Here is a 22,161-nt window from a genome sequence, read left to right on the forward strand (position 1 = left end):
TGTACTATGATTAAGACACATGTAAGACCCACAAAATTCCTTCGTACATTTAAGAGTAGGAACTGCTACTTTTCAGGTTAGGTTTAACTTGCCCAAAAATCATACATGACCAGAATTTCTTCAAACTCCGAGCACTTTCCTATTTCTATCCTTTCCCTGCCCCTAATTAGCAAAGCTAGGAAAATGTTCAGCCCAAATGACCCATGACCCAAATCTGATTCACCCCAGCAGAGAAAAAGCTCCAGAAATTGTAGGATTAACATACTTTTGCTATAAAAAATACAGCCACCTTACAGCTGGTAGCTTATTGGTTTAAAGATAGGTGATCAGCCTCCAGCAAATGGCCAGTAAAGACCAGAACTGGTTATCCTCTTACCCCTGGGCCATTGTGAAGGCCTGTGCCTGCGAGTACCTCACCACACTTCCACTCTGCCTTCAGGTTGGACAAGAATCACAGTAACTTGAACGTGGAAGACTCACTTTATTTTCTGATTTCATACTTCAAAGCCATTAAGCAAGCACTCTTTGTTGGTCAAGTTGCTAACTAGAGTGAGGAAATTATAACTCCCTATTCAAGGACCAAAACGACTGTACAGTGTGACTTTTTCAACCCAATATTTGCACTGAATGGTATATCTTCTGTGCTCACGATTACTTGGAATAACTAGATCAATTTATAAATTATTTCACCTTAAGTTTAAAATTGTTAGGAGGCTGGTCAGTTAATGTGCCTAGAAAATGTGGCTGTAAGTGTGTGTGTGTGTGTATACATATACATACACATATATATATATGTATTAGATTTTATCAAAATCTTCATTCTTCCCTCTGTAATGCCCAGCATCATTTTACCAAATTCAGTTTGTTGCTGTGTAATAAGATTCTGAAATAATGCTCAGCAAGCTAATATACAAAGCTGATATGGAATTTTAACTTTCTTTCACAATAGAAGCCATCAAAATAAAACGTGAGGAGGAATAAAAAACATTTTATCTGTGTATTCAGAATCACACACGAGTTACCTTTACAGTTCAATTTACTATATAGAAATCATTTGGGTTTTATATTCAGTTAAATTCTGAACCGAGATTACAATAGTGTAAATTAAAAAAATGTTGTTACATTAATTTAGTACTTTTTAGCATACAAATCGAAATACATAAGTTCAAACTTCAGATTTATGGCAAACAGTCTTCAAATACAATACAGACATTTCTTAAAGTTACCATATCATTCACATGTGGTTTTGCAACTCTTGAGCTGTTATACATAGAACAGCTCAATTGACACGCCATGAAGCTCAAGGTTGTATAGTCAAGCCAAAGACTCAAAATTGTAACACCTTTTAAAAGATCTGGCATTTCTGGACCAAAGCACAATATGCAAAAAGGGTTGAGAACAATTCCTCCTCCTCATTTCGGTTAAAAAAAGTTGCATGGTAGCTTGGAATTTTGCATAAAACCCCATATTATACTTTGGTAAAGTCCAAGGTATAAGATGACAATGGATTGGGGTCCTAAATTTTTTTATTAGTAGAACCCATAAAATTCAAATGGGCATTAATCAAATCAAAAAATATTAAGCACCTACTGGTTTAAGTGAAATTTATTGAGATTCATGATCAATTTCTTTCCACCTTGAAATCAAGGTGTAAAAACCAGCTATTAAGTGCATTCCCAACTTCTCCTATGTAGCACAGGTAGAATTTTCTGTCCATTGGCACCAAAGTGAAGTCACATTTCCTCTTGGGAGACAGAAATTCTACATCTGAACATAGAGTAAGTTAGGAAAAGATGACCCCTGTTGTTTATTTTATTACTATTAGGATTCTGAGATCTAGGATTACTAATATACTAGCAGTGAACAATGCAAATTCCTGGCAACAACTGTCAGATAAGTGACCCTAACTCCCTTCCCCCCAATCACCATAAAATTTTAGTATGAAAAGAATTAAAAGCAATAACTAAGCTGAACAAATAGGGAAATAAGAAACTAATCGATTGGCTAAATAACAAAACAAACCTCTAAAGTTTGAAACCACTGCAAACTGAGAAATTGGAAATAGGTGTGACTCACCCTCAGCCCCTCACAACTCTGAAATTAAATAATATTCCATGCAAAAGAGTATCAGGTTTCTGGATATAGATGTAGCCCTTCTTTCAAGTTTTAGTGTGCTGCAGAGTTTTCTGCAATTTTTATTTTCCTCCCCCCAGGTTATTGAGTATTTAATAGATGTCCATCTCAGCCAAAAGATTTGTGATTCAAAGATTTACTAAGTTACTCTATGCATTCTATCTATACAGAAACACCTATTATTACAATTGGTTTATGCAGGATTAACATTTTTGGTGTTAAAATTGTTAAACATCATGCTTACTGCACATCAACTCTCCATGATGCATCTGAACTTCACAATGAAACATTTTATTTAAATTACTAGTTAAATAACTGAAATGTACTGAGTCAAACTAAATTTAAGTGGGCTATAAAAGAAAATAACCTTCAAAACAGTCCATATACACATCTATTTCAAAACTACCTTTGCTAGCTAGCCCCTTTCCCAAAGTTTTAGCCTGAAAAAACAGTAAAATCTACACAAAATTTTATTGCAATCATACAAGGGTTACATTAGGTCAAATACAACAAATACTATGATGCAATTTTACATTTATTAAACTACAGTTCAAAGCACAAATTTACACTTTCTAAATACACTAAACGTATCTAATGAAGTCACACTGGTCTTCCACTGACATCTGATATATCTGGGTGAAAGACATTAACTTTACAAGACTTTAAACACGAATCCTTAGTATAAAAACTGTGTACTTGTATGTAAACGATTTAATGGGGAACCCAATTAATGGGCTTCCATCTCCACTAAGTCATCCATTTTGTTGCATATTTTATTTTAAACGCTTAAGGGGCAGAACAAACTGGTAAGTTTAAATCTGGATACATCATCTAAATCTTGCAATTAACTCCCAATGAATTATAGATGAAAGCTGTTTTTGTCTGGTCCCAAATAGTTATTACTAGTAGTTTGTTTCCAAGAGAATTAACAGAATAAGATTGATTTTTTTTCCACATTGGAATGTAGACCAGACAAGCTTAACCTGCAACTTCAGATCTAAAGAAGCGTTAATGCCTGTTTTAAGCTTCAGTGGAAAAAGTGTCTTCTTTGCTCAGCTGGATGCAAGAAGGCACAAAGAAGAAGTTCTTCATTGTGTCTGAAGTAATTCCAGCATCTTGCATCTCATACCTACACAGAGAGAAAAAGACAAGCATAATTCAGAATTTATGCACAAAGATCATATGCACAAAGATCACAGAACTACGTAATAGACAATAAAATATCTTTCAATAACCCTTAAAAGATGAACGTTTTGTTATTACTTATAAGTTATGCACTCATCACAAAATTAAAATTAGTGCCCAGCCGGAATGGCTCAGTGATTGAGCGTGGACCTCTGAACCAGGAGGTCACGGTTCAATTCCTGGCCAGGGCATATGCCCAGGTTGTGGGCTCAATCCCGTGTGGCACGTGCAGGGGGCAGCCGATCAATGCCTCTCATCATTGATGTTTCTATCTTTCTCTCCCTCTCCCTTCCTCTCTGAAATCAATAAAAATATATATTTTTTTAAAAATTGGCAAACATTCTGTCACCTCAAATATCTAATCTGCTTTAAAATAAAAACACCTTACCAATCACTGAATGACATCATGAAATAAATAGCTGGCCTCTGACAATCATTAAAAGCAGATGGTTCATGCAAAGAATCTGCTCCCATGTTATCAAAGATAAGCCAATCTCCCACATTCAGCTCAGGAAGAAGACACTTTTCCACAATGTGATCAAGCTCATCACAGGATGGACCCCAAAGGCTGCTTGTAAACAGAGGCTCATCGTCCTTGTATTTCTGTAGGAAAGAAAAAGTATTTTAAAGTTTAAGTTTTCACTTGTGCAGGTACTGAATTTGAGGGTAGATAAGAGCATTTTTTTACTATCTCAGATCCAATGTGCCATGAAAGGCAGGTCTAGAGCCAGGGTCAGTAGAGTCCTTCATAACTCCATCTAAAGCAACAGACTAAAGCCAGAAGAATGAAGATCTTCAAAAAAGGGCACTAGTCCCTAACCTAAAGTACTTCTTCAAAAACTAGGATACATCTTAAAAATATCAGCTCAAGCCCGAACTGGTTTGGCTCAGTGGAGAGAGCATCAGCCTGTGGACTGAAAGGTCCCAGGTTCGATTCTGGTCAAGGGCATGTACTTTGGTTGCAGGCACATCCCCAGTAGGAGGTGTGCAAGAGGCAGCTGATTGATGTTTCTAACTCTCTATCCCTCTCCCTTCCTCTTTGTAAAAAATCAATAAAATATTAAAAAATATATATATCAGCTCAATTTACAAACTGCCAAGTGAGCAGATTTAATATTATTTGTAATAGAACTTGCCTTGTGAACCTCTGGAATGGTATTCAAGTCCTCAGACAGTTTACTTGCAAAAGAACCATAAACACCATCATTCATATAATACACAAAGGCTGGTTCATCACTTCCGGTTTTTTCTACTGAAATAAAGAGGAAAAAATAAAGGTGACTTTACAGTAAATTGCCTCTAATAGTTATCATGAAATGCATATCAAATACATTGAAAATTTATAGAACTGACTCCTAGTTTTCACACCCTATATAATAAAAGGTTAATATGCAAATTGACCGAACGGCAGAATAACCGGTCACTATAATGCGCACTGACCACCAGGGGGCAGACGCTCAATGCAGAAGCTACCTACCTCCTGGTGGTCAGTGTGCTCCCACAGGGGGAGTGCCACTCAGCCAGAAGCCGGGCTCATGGCTGGCAAGCACAGCAACGGTGGTGGGACCCCTAAGCCAAAGGGTCCTGGACTGCGAGAGGGCGCAGGCCAGGCTGAGAAAACCCCCGCCCCAGTGCATGAATGTTGTGAACAGGGCCTCTAGTCTCAAAGTATTTAATTTAAAAAAAACCTACAGCCTAGCCGGTGTGCTCAGTGGTTGAGCATGAACCCAGAGGTCCCAGTTGGATTACAGGTCAGAGCACATGCCAGGGTTGTGGGCTAGAACCCCAATAGGGGGCGTGCAGGAGGCAGCCGATCGATGATGTTTCTCTCATCGATATTTTCTTCACTCTTCCCTTCCTCTATAAGTCAACGTTAAAAAAAAAAAACACCAACCCACAGATATATACTGACATAACCTTAAATAAAACTGTTAGCCTAAAAAACAACGCATTTCACAAAGGAAAATAACCAATGAGCATATGAAAAAGTGCTCTGCATCATTCACCATTAAAAGTACAATGAGCTATCACCACTACACACCTACTGAATGGATAAAAGATAGGCAATGCAAAAAAACAAAAAACGCCGTAGCTGGTTTGGCTCAGTGAAGAGAGCACTGGCCTGCGGACTGTGCCCATGCCCGGGGTGCAGGCTCCATTCCCAGTGCGGGGCGTGCAGGAGGACAAAGGCGGGGAACCAGCAGAACCTGCGTATAATTCACACTGCCGGAGGGAGGGTAAAACAGTAACACCACACTGATATCTTTGAAAACATCTATTCTATGACCAAACAACTCTATTCTTAACCATTTACCCAAGCAGCGACTAGATTTGTACAAGAATGTTGCTTTATTCATAATAGCCAAAAACTGAAACTAAATGTTCATTAGCAAGGGAAAGTACAACATGTATATTCACAGAATATTATCAATAAACATGAAACAAAATGGTTCAATCAGATAGATTATATTGAGCTTTCTTGAACAAAAGAATATATGCTATATCAGCGGTTGCCAACCGGTGGTCTGTGGACCACTGGTGGTCTGTGAGGTCTGAAAGGTTGGCGACCGCTGTGCATTATGATTCCATTTATATGAAGTAAAGGCAGTTCAAATTAATCTATGGCAGAAAAATAATCAGAATAGTGTTTGTCTGGCGAGGGAACATAACTGAGAAAAAATAATTCTAAGATATGGAAAATATATTTTGAAAGGGATATCACTATGTCATTAACTCATCAAATAACATACTTAAGATTGTGCTCATTCTATGTCAACCCCCGCCCCGCCCCCCCCGCCCAAAACCTAAACAGATACTGAGTCTAGTTCAATTTGTCAAACTCGCGGCCCACAAAGATTATTTTTGCGGCTGAGCCAATATAACGGTATGTAAGAAACATTTTAATAACCATTTCATAACCTAATTTTTACAATATCCTGTTATACATAATTGTTAATAATGAACTACAACGTTTGCTAATGACTGATTACTATAATCGTGTTGCATTCATTTCCCTTACACGCCTTATGTGCAGGCGCACCATTTCTCTCCACTAATACTAGCAGCGAATATTTTAGCAGCCGATTGCCATGTCGTCATTAGTCTTGTACTGACTTGTTTGGTGTGCGCAACAGGAAATATTTCGCTTTCGGAGAACAAGAAAAATAGGTTTACTTGTGTTACACTTATGAATTTGTGCAGTTATTCAGTGTCTGGTAAGTTAATGTTCAAGAAAAAATATTCATTCTTATTAATTAAAATGTTCTATTATTTTATGTTAACGATGACTCATTTATTTCAGCCCTTTGTATTCAGCATGTCTCAATCAAAATAAACGTACGTTTCTATGAAAATGGAAGCTTTTGTTTTTTTTGCAACCCACATAAACGTAAACTTTGATTTGGCCCGTGCTAGCCTTTTGAGTTTGACATGCTTGGTCGTTAAATGGCTTGCTGTTGTGCAGTGGTGTGGATTAGCTATTCTGGAAACCCCTTCTGTGTGTTCTAGACTTAAGTGAGAGAGAGGAATAATGGGAGCTAGGCTTCTCATTGTTGGGAAGGGAGTTACACAGGGAAAGGGAGAAACCAAATGTGCCCTGTGGTGTATCACTCTCACTGCTTTTGATATACAAGTATGTTTATTAAGAACTCAAAGGTAAAAAAAGACAATCTTACTCTTGTTTATTTACTGGAAAAAAACTATGGGAAGAAATAAGTCTCCTTAATGTAGAACAGTACCTTCCTACCCGTTTTTTTAAAAGTGATACTTTTAGCCCTAGCCAGTTTGGCTCAGTGGATAGGGCGTCAGTCGGTGGACTGAAGGGTCCCAGGTTTGATTCTGGTCAAGGGCCCATGCTTGGGTTGCAGGCTTGATCCCCAGTGGGGGGGCATGCAGGAGCCAGCCGATCAATGATTCTCTCTCATCGCTGATGTTTCTATCTCTTTCCCTCTCCCTTACTCTCCGAAATAAAAGTATTTTTTTAAAAAACAATAGTGAATTTTGAAAATAAATAAATGTGATACTTTTAGACCGTCTAGATTAAAAGGACTCTGTTGGCCTTTGTTATTAAGAAAGTACAAGGCAGATTCTCCCTGTGATTCATGTGACTAAAAAACACACACAATAAAGCACTGCTTCTTAACAAGCTATGAGAATCACCTGGGGGAAGTGTATCTAAAATATGTCTAGCTCAGCATCAGCACATGAGAGTTGCATTCAGATGTCTGGTGGACATTTTGAAAAGATCCCTAACTGTCTATAGCTGGCTGAAGACCACCCACCTATATAATCCATAAAATGTCCTACAATATAATTACACTGTAGTATCTGATAAATTCATCTTCAAAATAACTGGGATTACCTACTAACAGAAGAAACTATAAACTTTGTAACTTACCTCCAGAGGAAAATTTATCACTTTCAACAACTTTCTTTGCAATGATATTAACTGCAAGTGTAAATGCAGAAGACACGTAATAGCTTCCAGGTTCTGAAATTATCTTAATGCCAGATCCTTCAGGAAAGTAGACATCCAACAAAGGGCTGATAACACGATTAACCTATGGATTTTAAATCCCACATTATAGTTTCAATATTGGATTAGACAATTCAAATTAAGTCACGTTCCTGTCTAGCAACAAGGGAGCAAAATTTCAAATCAGTTTTTAGGTATTAAAGAATGTGGAGGAGGACAGAGCAGGAAATTAAGGAGTGACGTACACATGGATAAAATAACTTAAGATATCCAAGTTGTGAATTTGTGCCATTAAGCAGTCTGTAAGAGCACAACAGAATAGAAACTTTTCTGTGATAAAGTTATTATGATACAGAGATAAAAAAAAATTATTAAACTTATCAGTTAGCTAGGTCTTCTCATTGCCTGCTTATTTTCTTAGAATCAAATTTTAAACAGATATCACAGGCTTTTAGTTCCTGCCACTGTAAAAACCCTAGACTACTTACTCATCTACCACCTAAGAAGCAAAGAATGAGAGATTATTCCAGTATGTCCATCCACTGAACAGTTTTACCTCTTCCAATTGAAATTCAGTTCCTGTGAAGCCTCCTCCAATGTCTAAGATGTTCATTGTGAAGCCAAATTCTCCCTAGAGATGAAAAATAGGAACATTTTGAAAAGCCCCTCCCAGGTTGATAAATATCTGTTCTGACATTGAATACAGCAAATTTTTTGGTTCCTAACAGAAGCAGATTAATTAAATGTTATATATGTTAGCTTCCTGATGTTGTCTGTACTGTCTTGTAGACAAGTAAATCACTAATTCTTTCACCCACTTTTAAAATGAACTGTATGGAACTCTGCTTATAATGTAAAAAAATAAGTAAGGTATGTGTCATAAATATACTGAGAGTACTTCAGAGATAGAAGTGTTTTTCTAACAACCTGATATAAATATCAAAATTTAAGGAAAAAACTTACAGCCATGTCAAACACACATCGAGCATCAGATAGAGCATGTACGTATACTTGAGATTCTTTGCAAGCACTTGAAACATGAAATCTGAAAGAAATAAAGTAATAAATTTAAAGCAGCAGCAAATTTTAGAGGCCCTTCCTGTAATTACTTTCAATTCTCATTCACCATATTGACACAATTAAGTATTTACCTTAACTTTATCAAATAGTTCAAGTATTAAAAGCCCTAACCTCTAATTATCAAGTTACAATACTTAACAATGAGCTATCAGTCATGATTCATGGCTATCAGATTGGGGAAGGGAAGGTTTCTGCAGATATGGTAGAGTAACAAGTTCCACCAATAAAATTGGGCCACAAAAACCATTAATATGAATGTGTAATTTTAGCTGACAAAATATAAAAACATGTCTATTGTGAAATACAAACGAACATTAATTCACCTGAGTATTACACATTTAAACTTGTCAGTATTACTTAAGTGACAGATTTAGAAGAGAATACTTAAATTTAACTGAAGTATGATTTTGTACTCTGATTGTGGCAATGATTACATAAATCTGTTAAAATTCATAGTTTACCCCCCCAAAAAAGTCATTTCCCCTCTGTTAACTTAAAAAATAAAATTGAGTTGAAATGTGAAAACTCTCAAATATATGTCAACATTGTCACCTAAAGTAGTGATTAACAGTGACGATTCTTTATTCATCTTTATGAACAATTTAAAAAGCAAGATTTTGTACTGTAGTGGGACTAGCAATGGAATGGCAACTCAGAAAATTAGATGAGAGAAGCACAAAATAGTATGAAGGATAAAGCATATTTAGTTTTTTCCTACACTAAGAAGGTTAAAAAATATATATACATTATACATTAATATATATATATAAATATACAAAACTGCAAGTTGAATCTATGAGTTCATACGAATGAAGTCTTAAATCAATAATCTTAAGACAAAGATTATCACCATAAAATGATTTTAAAACAAATACTCACTTAACCCCAATAATTTGGACATCAAGTTCCTTAGCACATTCCAAGATATGCCTACAGTTCTTCAGGGTAGCGCCAAACTTCATGTTACCCTCTTCATCTCCAGTATTATCTTCTGTTGCAATATGTAGTAAGACCCTAAGAGAAGGGGAAGATGATTGGGGCAGAGTTGGTTTACATCATCATCAGCACATGTGAAGCCTGAAGATTGTAGAAATTGTTTTCATTATGTTGCCAGTGTTCCCAAATCCAGCGACGGACGAATCAAGTGAACCTAATGAAAAACAATCCTGTATAGAGAAAAAACTAGCAATTAGGGCCTAAAGCATGAAGCTTAAAAGGATGGAATTTGGAAATAGGAAGTTAAGACTCTGTTGTAGCAGCAAGGGTAGGTAGGGCTCTGTAATGAAAGACATTACTTTCAAATGAAGTCCATCAGTCCATAAATCCACCTGGAGAGACTAAATTGAATAGCAATGCCATCATTTTTTCAGTAAAAATATTAGGGCTTCAAATTTCTAAATTATTCTAGCCACTAACTTTCCACCCACTTATTCTGAACATTCCTCCTATTAAACTCTTATATCTAACAAAAAATTTGGGAAGCTTTCAGTTATTTTATTTGTATTAAAGCTTTTTAGACTACTGATTTAAATCTATTTGGTATTTCCTTTCAAACCATGACAATCTAGAGAAAATGATCATGAGATATTCAAATAATTACAAAACCACTAAAAACTGCAAATACACAAATATTGTTTTCCCTAGGTAGGAAGTTTTGGTGAATGACTGATGATGAATGGGCAAGTCTGATAAAAACTAAATTGTTCTATCTATGGGTAGAATAAATTGTAGCAAAAATATACCATTCCATTTACAATTTAACACAGTAAACATTCCATCCAAATCAGGGCTTATCTTTAGAAGATCATGGAACAGAAACTTTTAGAGAGAGTTCTCTAGAAAATTTTCTGAAAAAGCCCAAAGGTTTTTAGGGTAAATCAATCCTATCAGGATGCCTTTCTCAGGATAACATTAACATCACTTAAGAAAATTATAAATATACCAGGAAAATATGGATGATACACATTTCCAGGAACATATAACTCATTCAAAGTAAGCAAACATGCTCAGCCCACATGGCTCTGGTTGAGGATTGACCTCTGAACCAGGAAGTCACGGTTTGATTCCTGGTCAGGGCACATGCCTGGGTTGTGCGGCATGCAGGAGGCAGCCGACAGATTTTCTCTCTCATCACTGATGTTTCTCTCTCTCTCTCCCTGTCCCTTCCTCTCTGAAATCAATTTTAAAAAAAGCAAAGCAAGCAAATAATTTTGTGCTAATACAATATACTAAGTATATGCTGAAGTCCTCTTGAGATTATTTTTGCCTAAACTTTTTGCCTTTTTAAAAATATATATATTTCTTCATTGATTTCAGAGAGGAATGGAGAGGGAAGGAGAGAGAGAAACATCAGTGATGAGAATCATTGATTGGCTGCGTCCTGCAAGCTCCCCACTGGGGATTGAGCCTGCCACCAGGGCATGTGCCCTTGGCCAGAATCAAACCTGGGACCCTTCAGTTCGCAGGCTGACGCTCTATCCTCTGAGCAAAATCGGCGAGGGCAAAACTTTTTGCTTTTAAAAAGTAAATTTTTTAATTTATAAAACAATCTTGGAATGCAAAGTAAAAAAAAAAAAAAAATCACACTTCCTGTTCAAATAGAAGTGTGGACTTTAAAGAAATCCCTCAAATCACTAAGGACAACCATTCAAGAGCTATAGCCAAGGGCAGAATATATCCTTAGCTAACCAGGAAAAAAAGCTGACCAAAATGCACCCTGTTCCTAACACAACATAACTAGCAGGGTTAATGTGGTTATAAAAATATAGCTGTGGCCCTAATTTTTATCCCACCAACCACATCTTCCTTAAGTTAAAGATTATAAATTCATGCCCTAAACTGTCCTTATCTCATCCTAACTCCATCTGAAGGGTCAGAAATACCCAATAAAACACTAGCTTTTTCTATATAGAAATTTTAAGTAAGTTAAAATAATTACAATACACACCACTGCCTCCTTTTCAAAGGATAAGACAAACCCAAACCCTAAGTAAGATAATCTACTAAGTTTTACACTTACTTGGCATTTGGATGATTACGTGCAATTTTCTTCAATTCGACTTCACTGTCACAGGTCATGATGTTCACTCCAACTTTTGCTGCATACTTTATCTGAGACACTTGCTTGCAAGGACTTATGTAAATGATGTTTTCTGGAGACACACCCAATTCCTGCACTAAAGCCATTTCAGTCTGTAAAAATAGATGTTAAACAGTGTCATCTAAAAGGCAAATTTCCTTTTACTTTTCATTCAATTACTACCTTATATTTTTATTTTTTTGTTAAATTCAAGTTATAAGAGGTTAAATTTGTATTACATAACTAGAGGCCCAGTGCACGAAATTCGTGCATGGGAGGGGGGGCGTGTCCCTCAGCCCAGCCTGCACCCTCTCCAATCTGGGACCCCTCGAGGGCAGTCAGACATCCCTCTCACAATCCAGGACTGCTGGCTCCCAACTGCTCGCCTACTGCCTTCCTGATTGCCCCTAACTGCTTCTGCCTGCCAGCCTGATCACCCCCTAACCACTCCCCTGCCAGCCTGATCAACACCTAACTGCTCCCCTGCCTGCCCGATTGCCCCTAACTGCCCTCTCCTGCCGGCCTGGTCGCCCCCAATTGCCCTCCCCTGCAGGCCTGGTTGCCCCTAACTGCCCTCCCCTGCTGGCCCGGTCCCCCGCAACTGCCCTCCCCTGCTGGCTTGATCGCCCCAACTGCCCTCCCCTGCCGGCCATCTTGTGGTTGCCATCTTGTGTCCACATGGGGGTGGCCTTTTTTGACCACATGGGGGTGGCCATCTTGTGTGTTGGAGTGATGATCAATTTGCATATTACCTCTTTATTATATAGAATGCCGCAGTACATATTCTGGTAATGCTTACTATACTACCCTGTGTTAAAACCTTTTAAAAGGTATAATTACTACCGAAGAAATTTCTTAATTTAGAATATTACTTGTCATCAGAAGTAACTTGATCTAGCTAGGTCTAGCCTAAGAATGAGGAACAGCCCTAACTGGTTTGGCTCAGTGGATATCGAACATTGGCCTATGGACTGAAGGAACCCAGGTTCAATTCTGGTCAAGGGCATATACCCAAGTTGGGGGCTCGATCCCCAGTAGGGGGTGGGCAGGAGACAGTCAATCAATGATTCTCTCTCATCATTGATGTTTCTATCTCTTTCTCTCTCTTCTTCTCTAAAATCAGTAAAAATATATTTAAAAAAGAGAGAGGGAATGAGGGGGAAAAAAGTGTCAGTTAAAGATAAAGAAAACTTTTAAAAGTCTCATCTCACTGAAACTTTCCTTTCATTGATAGCACACTTAAAAAGTTGATCAATTTCCACTATTAGGCTGCAAATTTAAACAAGGGTTTTTTAAAAACCTATCCAAAAGTCAAATTTCCTTGAAGTTTTTCTCCACTTGTTGTGGGTAATCAAAAGTTAGAAAGTTAATTTTTAAGTATTATAGTATAATGGCAAAATAATGAAAAAATACTTACTTTACTGGAACAAGCAAATCCAGTTCCAAGAGCTGCCAAAATCTCAAGTACAGCTGGAGTAGAGTTGCACTTTACTGTGTAGAATGGCTTGATCTGAGCCACTACGTTCTGCCACTGACTGTGTTTCTTCACAATCTTTCCAAGATCTCCCACAAAAAATGCCTTCTTCCCTGTCTATTATGTTCATGAAAAAAAAAAAAGAGAGAGAAATAGTCACACCTATTGAAAATAGAGGACCATTGAGTAGGAAAGAACTCCCTTTTTCCTCCACAAGTGAGCCAAAACATGTATTATTTATACACTACATTTAAGGCTTGTGGAAGAATTAAGCTAGATTGAGCAAACAAAGGAGAATCTAAACACATTTGTTCTTTTTTTTTTTTTTAACTTGACTTTTTGCTGTGCTATATTGTGGCATATAAAATATTCTCTACTTTGATTTTAAAATATTATAATGACTTTCTATTTCAGAATTACCTCAATTTTACTTTTTAGGAGTAGAGGGGAAGGAGATTACCTATTTCCTTCCATACCACTATTTAAAAAGGCAAAATTAAATTTAAAATTCCAGAAGTATACTAAATATCAGATAAAAATATCCTTCCTTCAAAAGAAAAGTGATTTTGTTAGGGATTCGGGGAAGATCTGTAATGATTTTAAAAAGCTGTGCCTACTCCCGGGGTAGAGAGATGATCGTACACGTCAATGAAAAAACGTTGGTTGGCAGATAAAATAATCTTATTTAGAATATACAACATCCAAATATTGTTTTAAAAGCCATGAAGCCAATATTACTGCTTTCTATTTTTTAAACATATTTTTGAAAAAATATATATACTACTGAAACATGCCAAGAAATAGACATGATTGGAAATTATGGGCTATGAGTGGCAGATATGAGACAGTTGTACTGAAATTACCCCATCCTTACAAGACATGCCATTTCTAATGTCCTGAAGACAGATTTTTTATTTTTACTTTAACATGAAAAAAAAAAAGCAATTTAAAGTACCAGCAAGAGAAATAAGATATTCAGTTGTAAATCAACCTTCAGCCATACAATTAAATAAAATCATTAAGAGAGCACAGCTATTTAACTAAATGTGGGATGTTTGAGACTGTAAACAAGAACAGATGAAAAGAGAATGTCAAAGATCATGAGAGATTAACTGAAGAGTGACTGCTATAGAATAGATTGAATAGTATGACAAAGTGTGGCTCCCCCCTACCCCCAAGAATTTTGATGGCAGGATAAGACAGAAACAAAGGAACTTTGCTGGGGTGTGGGAAGGTGAGCACATCTATAAAAGTCAAGAGGAGAATCATTTTTTGGTTTTATTTTTCTCTATTGACCTGCCCCTAGAAGAACAAGTTTTTTCCACCCTATTACTGAACACTAGTAACATGAAAACAATTCAACAAATTTGGGGAATATGAGAAATTAGCTCCAATAAAAAAGCAAATTCTATCAGTAAGGTGATAAACAAAAATAATTCTACCAATAAGCACAAAATAAAAAATAAATAATCTTAAGTAGTCATGAATATGATTTTATAGAAGCTGACACTAGGGGCAGTAGAGTGTAAGCATGCAATGTAAATTATCAATTCTCAGTCCACATACACCAGATTATCTGAAATATAAATGAAGATCTAGCCCTGGTCAGTGTAATTCCAGTGGTTATAGCTTGGCCTCCAGCACCGAAGGATGGAGGGTTCAATTCTCAGTCAAGGGCACAGCAGGGAAAGGGCTATCAGGGAGCATGTTTTTTAAAAATGTGGGCTGGAAAGAAAACCTCATTCCTATTCAAGGGAAGTGTTGCCGAAACCGGTTTAGCTCAGTGGATAGAGCGTCGGCCTGCGGACTCAAGGGTCCCAGGTTCGATTCCGGTCAAGGGCATGTACCTTGGTTGCGGGCACATCCCCAGTAGGGGGTGTGCAGGAGGCAGCTGATGTTTCTCTCTCATCGATGTTTCTAACTCTCTATCTCTCTCCCTTCCTCTCTGTAAAAAAAATCAATAAAATATATTAAAAAAAAAAAAAAAGGGAAGTGTTAAGGCAACCTAGAAAAAAAGACAACCTGGAAAAGTTAACATCTGAACAGGTACTTTATTAGATTAACATCTTGAAAATAAAGCATTGGTATTTTAGAATTCAGAAATGTGAGACAGCGCACTTACCAGGGTATGTTCATTAACATAGTTATCAATAACATCTCCAAGGTTTGTTCCTTCATCCAACAGGCCAACGAAGTAGTTTGCATCGTCAATAAATCCTTTCATCTCAGCCGTATTCCACAAAGCCGAAAGTCATAAACCAGGAAAAACAAGAGACGGGCCACCAATCCTTATGTCTGGGTCCTTAGAATATGCAACAAACTGTCAAAACAGAAGTTATTTAAAAATTTATATTATTTCAGTAGTTAACCTTAGTGTACAAGTTGTCAACGAAAGTGTGCTAAATGCCTAATTTAATGAATAAAGTTGCAGACCCAGTCTGTATTAATCATCATCTTGTTTTATAATTCTTCCATAACACAATTTACTAATTTTAAGTGAAGAAAGCTTATGAATTAGTGAATTAAGTATCTACAGCCAAGAAATTAAAATACTGAGTTTCAATATATTGCCAGCCAGATAACATAGCATGCTACCAGGTAACTCAAATAAATGTTTTCTAAATAAAATTTTAGAGTAGATGAAAGGTAAGTAATAGAAGTCAGTGGAAGTGAAGACGTAAGAGGAAATTTGTTATAGACTGACTAGGTCAGGTTAGCAATGTATGTGTCTTATGAGGCGAGTTGATTAACTGAACTAGAAGTCAGAAGACCTGGTCCTGGCCATGTCATTTAACAACTTTGCAATCCTAGGTCATTTTCTTTACATTTTAGTTAATGATCTTTAACTAGTTCCTCAAAACATTGTAGTTAGAGCTAAAATTAAGTTGCCAATTGCCAGAAACACAAAAATGCTATCGTAATTCAAAACCAGGTATAAACTAAGTTCACTGTACATCCTAAACCATTTACTGATAACTGATTTTTAAAAAGGCATCGGAGCCCTGGCTAGTGTGGCTCAGTTGTTTGGAGCATTGTCCTGTATACCAAAAGGTTGGTATACAACAAAATTTCTACCAATAAGTACAAAATAAAAATAAATCTTAACTAGTGGTCAATGAGTCTATAGAAGTTGACACTAGGGGCAATAGAATGTAAGCATCCTATCTAGTAAAAAAGTAATATGCAGATTGACCATCACTCCAACACACAAGATGGCTGCCCCCATGTGGTCAAAGATCCTGCCCCCATGTGGACACAAGATGGCCACAAAATGGCCAGCAGGGGAGGGCAGCTGGGAAGGACCAGGCCAGCAGGGGAGGGCAGCTGGGAGGGACCAGGCCTGTAAGGGAGGGCAGTTGGGGGCAATCAAGCCTGCAGGGAAGGGCAGTTGGGGGGGAGGGCAGGTCTGCAGGGGAAGGCAGTTAGGGGCAAACAGGCTGGCAGGGGAGCAGTTAGGCATCAATCAGGCTGGCAGGGGAGTGGTTAGGGGGTGATCAGGCTGGCAGGCAGAAGCAGTTAAGGGCAATCAGGAAGGCAGGCAGGCAAGCAGTTGGGAGCCAGCAGTCCTGGATTGTGAGAGGGATGTCCGACTGCCCGTTTAGGCCCGATCCCGGGGCAGTCGGACATCCTTGAGGGTTCCCTGATTAGAGAGGGTTCAGTCTGGGCTGAGGGACACCCCCCCCCCCAGGGGCAAGGCGATGACACAGGCATTATGCACCGCCCCAGCAGCTCTGGGCCTCTGGGCAGCGTGGGAGGGCGGAAAGGTGGCTTCGGCAGCCAGGGGAAGGAAGGCCCATTCTTGCACGAATCTTCATACATCGGGCCTCTAGTCTAAACTAATAAAAGGATAATATGCTAATTAGACCGGGAGACCTTCCAGACAAAGCCATGGTGGCAGGGCCGAGGCAGAGGTGATTAGGGGCGATCAGGCCAGGAGGGGAGGGCAGTTGGGGGCAAGGAGGCCAGCAGGCAGAGTGGTTAGGGGCGGTCAGTCAGTCAGGCAGGCGTGCAGTTAGGAGCCAGTGGTCCCAGATTGAGAGAGGTGTCTGACTGGCGGTTTAGACCTGTAAAATCTGGCCTAAACCAGCAGTTGGACATCCCCAAAGGAGTCCCAGATTGGAGAGGGTGCAGACTGGGCTGAGGGACACTCCCCCCCGCCCCATGCACGAATTTCATGCACCAGGGCACTAGTTCAATATAGATTGATTTCTGGTCAGGGCATATACCTAGATTGCAGTTTGGCTCCCAGTCAGGACACACATGGAAGGGTTCTCACTCACATCAATGTTTCTGCCCTCCTCTCCCTTTTCTAAAATCAGTAAGTATATCCTAGGTGAAGATTAAAAATATCCTATATAATCCCATATAATAATGAGCTAATATGCAAATGGTCATCATCATCACACCCTCACGCAGGGGCTGGGTGACCTGAGGCTATGCCCCCCACCCCAGCAGGGCTAGATGGGGAACCGCGGCTGCGCCCATCCTCTCCCACCCCCCACAGAGCTTGATGGGGGCCTGAGGCTGCATCCCCCGCCCTGCAGGGCTTGACGGGGATGGGGCCGACCAGGTCTGGGTCTTGTGTGATTTCGAGGCACATGCGGGTGGGTGGGGACTTGACTCTGGGTCCCGCAGCACGCCTCAGACTCAAACAGGAGGGAGATTTTCCTATACATTTTATTAATTTTCTTTCATCTCTGATACTTCTATTATAGAGAAAGGGCAAATAGCAATATTAAAATATTTCCTCTAATTAATTCCCTTTGCATGTGCATGAATTCGTACACTAGGCCACTAGTGTGTGTGTGTGTGTGTGTGTGTGTGTGTGTGTATAGCACCCAGCTGATGTGGCTCAGTGGTTGAGCATTGACCTATATATGAACCAGGAGGTCACAGTTCGATTCCCAATCAGCACACATGCCGGGGTTGTGGGCTCGATTCCCAATGTGGGGCGTGTGGGAGGCAGCCGATCAACGATTCTCTCTCATCATTCATGTTTCTATCTCTCCCCCCAACCCCGCTCTTTCTTCCTCTCCGAAGTCAATAAAAATATAGACCTTAAAAAAAAAAAAAAAAAGGCATCAGACTAAATCCCATCCCTCTCCAAAGAACTCTTTCCCCTACCCAGACCTCCATTCTCCTCTAGGGCAGCATATCTATACTAATAATAGAGGAATATGCAAATTGTCTGGGACACCGTCACTGTAACAGTAACGACCGAACAGCAGGCTGTGTGGGGCAACCAGGCCGGCAGGGGGGTTAGTGAGGGGTGACCAAATGACTGAACAGCAGGCTGCGTGGGGTGACCAGACCGGCACGGGGGTGAGGGACGATGAAACGACTGAACAGCAGGCTGCGTGGGGCGACCAGGCTGGCAGGGGGAGCAGTTAGGAGCGATCAGGCGGGCAGGCAGAGGCGGTTAGAGGCAATCAGGCAGGTTAGCAGTTAGGAGCCAGAGGTCCTAGATTGTGAGAGGGATGTCCCAGATTGGAGAGGGTGCAGGCTGGGCTGAGGGGGCCCCCTACTCCGTGCATGATTTCGTGTACCAGGCCTCTAGTACTGACATAAACATCTATCTTTTAAGCTGAATTCACTGGTCCTTAGGTTACTTTAAGCAAGGATTTGTGTATTTTTTAACATGAAGTCCACAAACGAAGTCCTTCAGGCAGGATACTACTCATTGTCTTGTACAGATTTCTGGTTGCCACATTAACAATGGGCATAGACCAGCCCTTGGCAACCTACTTTAAAATTTGCACAGCCTTTCTTGAGTCTTCAACCCATTTTCCTCCCACCAACCCTGTTCTATCCTAGGTCTTCACCATGGTGATGGCCCTCGTCCTAGAAGCATACTCCAATGGTTCCCAAAGTGTCAGCTTTCTGGTTGCACCAAAACAAACTCATCAAAAAGCCATAATACTAGTCAAATTTCATGAAATACAAACAATGCTTAGTTTTAAAATTTAAACACCAACAACCAAGAAGTCAATTGCATTCAGTTTAGGTCAGCAGTCGCCAACCAGTGGTCCGTGAGGTCTGAAAGGTTGGCGATGGCTGGTTTAGGTCATCAAATCTTTCTGAAATAGTAGAAACTGTAAAGGTGAGAATATTTTTATTTTACCAAGGAAGTTAATAGGGCATATTAACAGGAGACCTCCTACTTATGCAGTAAGTCAAATGGTGGTCTGAACGTTCTCTGAAGTTTGTTATACTAGGACTGGTATAAATCTGTGCCCAGAAAGTAAGACATTGTAGGCTTGAGGATACATGTTTATTTTAAGCAATGTAACTCTAGCTAGAGCATCATTTTAGGGAGATAGTCAACTATGCACTAAGAGAAACAGAAAATATAAAGGCTACTCATTCAAAAAGTTCAATGGAAAGGTTTAAGTGTAAAAAGAGTACGTAGAAACTTCCTGTTAAATTATACCACAAATCTTTCTAGCAAAAAGGCTTTCATTTATTCTATTAATAATGAAAAATAATTTAACCAAGGTCTTTAGCCTAATGTTTCAGCTCATGTGACTCCTCAGTATGTTCTACTATTTTTATTTATTTTTGTTAATCCTCACTCGAGGATATTTTTCCATTGATTTTCACAGAAAGAAGGGAGGGGGAGAGACAGAGAGAGAAATATCAGTGTCTGGTATGGTTGCCCCCAGCACATCCACGACCAGGTACATTCCCTTGACCAGAATCAAACAAGGGACCCTTCAATTCACAGGCAGATGCTCTCCACTGAGCCAAACTGACTTAGGGATATTCTTCTATCTATCTATCTATCTATCTATCTATCTATCTATCTAATATTTACTTGGGAATCTTGGGTTATCAATTATAGACCACCACAGGCAATTGCTACTAAATTCAACAATTCTAGCTTTTTAATTTTTTAAACAAGTCTAGCTTTAGAGTCAGGACAAGATGAATCTTACTTTCTTATAGCAATAGTGCTTAGGGAAAAGGTAATTTTACTCTAATGTCAGGATCCTTAGTACTTACAAAAGATCAGGCCCATTCCATGCAGCCTTTTCTGCTAAATGCCCATATTCTTCAGAGCTTTTCCTAGAGTAGTATGCTTATAGAGATAAGGACATCCCTGCCCCCAAACTATTTTTGAACTACACAATCTATATGTCCCAACACTCACTGCCTGCTAAACTAGCTTAAATGTAACAGCAAATGGTTTTTTAGAGCAGTATGCCAGGCGCTGTTTTAAGTACATCATCTATCTAGTATCAATTTTCTTAACCCTTAAAACCAAGGTGTTATTAATTACCTTTGAAGACATTGGGGCACAGAATAACTAATTAGGCTATCTCTAGAGATGCTGATCAAATCATGTTTAAAATAAAAGGAAAAATCTGTCTCCTCAGCACACAGGATTCCTTTTCCAGGAAAACCAACACAACTAATAGTTTCTTTATTAGAGCTTTAGCATATTCCCATAACCTATTAACCATTTCTCAGACTAAATTTCCATAGTTGTTAGTCAGTAATTAAATTTATTCAAATTTGGTATAAAAACATCCTATCATGCCTACTCATTCCTAGACTTTTAACCTTTCGTCATATAAATATTTTCTACATTTTAACTTTATTAGCTGCTCCTTCTTTTTTGCCTAATTCTCAAGGTAAAACCCAAAATTATTTTTTCCTTTTTCATCCACCTTATCAACAGTTTGCATACAATGTGTACCCAATTTTGACAAATGTGTACACCCCAGTAATCACCACTACTCTAAAGGTAAGTTCCCTCATGTCCCTTTTGCAATCATTCCCCAATTCCACCTCAAAACACATCTGCTTTCAGTCTAATCTGACTTTTGTAGAAGTGAAAAATTTTAAACATCAACTGAGGGCACCAAACTGAAACAGCTGGCAAATAGTGGTACTACCAACATGAATAAAAATATTAGAAAATATTCCCTGCTCTAAAGTAAAGATACAATGCTTATAGAGTGATTAAGATACAATGCTTATAGAGTGACTAATACCATCATTGAAATGGAACTCTCAATTCAGAAGTAACCATAGCATTAGCTTACCAACCCCTTGTTGACTCACAAAAGGACATTGATGGGAAAATAAACTCATTTATTATATTGGCAATACTTGACAAAGGACTAACGGACTACTGTAAACACACTTAAAACACTAAAAGAAATACAGGACATTAATATTACTTAATTTACTTACGTTATACCAAGCATTGCAATAAAATTGTTTATTAAAACCAATACTAATAAAGCCTATACACAACAGATGGTAAATGTGAATAAGTGAGCTCTATCTCCACCACCTTCTTAAATGCTCCCTGAAGGTTTTGACATTCCCCTAATTCCTAACCCAGAGTAGGTGCTCAGAAACAGATGGGACAAAGGACTTCACAACTCTTTAAACTTAGCAATGGTGGTGACAGCAATACACGCCCTTAAAGTGTGTTGAAAACCATGATCCATCTTTCACATTCTAAAAAGGAGCCCAAAATCTTGATTCACGAGCGACCCACAAGTAAATGTAAACCTCAACTGTCAGTTACTGTTAAACACTAAAAGCTTTGCTAAGGGAAAACTAATTCCTCAAAATAATCTGCAAAACACAAAAACCTTCAGGAGGGAAGTTTTCAATACATTTTGAGCCACCAATGCCTTTTGTTCAAACGAAGTGTCACTTTGGAAGCCTTCTACTTCCAAAACTGAAGAGGCTTAAGTATAGTTGGATAAGGGTGGGCTG

General features: G+C 38.7%; 1 protein-coding gene across 4 annotated transcripts in view; it reads right to left on the minus strand.

The window, feature by feature from the left end:
* Window positions 1-968: 968 nt before the first annotated feature.
* The window catches only part of AZIN1 (antizyme inhibitor 1), a 36,021-nt gene continuing 14,828 nt past the window's right edge, over window positions 969-22,161 (minus strand). For 3 of the 4 annotated variants that reach the window (XM_054708723.1, XM_008148488.3, XM_008148486.3), the window contains 10 exons: window positions 15,548-15,745; window positions 13,369-13,542; window positions 11,892-12,064; window positions 9,752-9,886; window positions 8,756-8,837; window positions 8,349-8,423; window positions 7,715-7,877; window positions 4,455-4,570; window positions 3,707-3,921; window positions 969-3,262 (listed from right to left, as the gene is read on the minus strand). In XM_054708723.1, coding sequence (XP_054564698.1) covers window positions 3,154-3,262; window positions 3,707-3,921; window positions 4,455-4,570; window positions 7,715-7,877; window positions 8,349-8,423; window positions 8,756-8,837; window positions 9,752-9,886; window positions 11,892-12,064; window positions 13,369-13,542; window positions 15,548-15,649 — 1,344 coding nt within the window. In that variant the 5' untranslated portion in view covers window positions 15,650-15,745 and the 3' untranslated portion in view covers window positions 969-3,153. The remainder of the gene's footprint in view (window positions 3,263-3,706; window positions 3,922-4,454; window positions 4,571-7,714; window positions 7,878-8,348; window positions 8,424-8,755; window positions 8,838-9,751; window positions 9,887-11,891; window positions 12,065-13,368; window positions 13,543-15,547; window positions 15,746-22,161) is intronic. The other variant, XM_028156008.2, reaches the window with a different exon arrangement.

The sequence above is a fragment of the Eptesicus fuscus genome, chromosome 19, assembly GCF_027574615.1.
Source record: "Eptesicus fuscus isolate TK198812 chromosome 19, DD_ASM_mEF_20220401, whole genome shotgun sequence".
Lineage (NCBI taxonomy): Eukaryota > Metazoa > Chordata > Mammalia > Chiroptera > Vespertilionidae > Eptesicus > Eptesicus fuscus.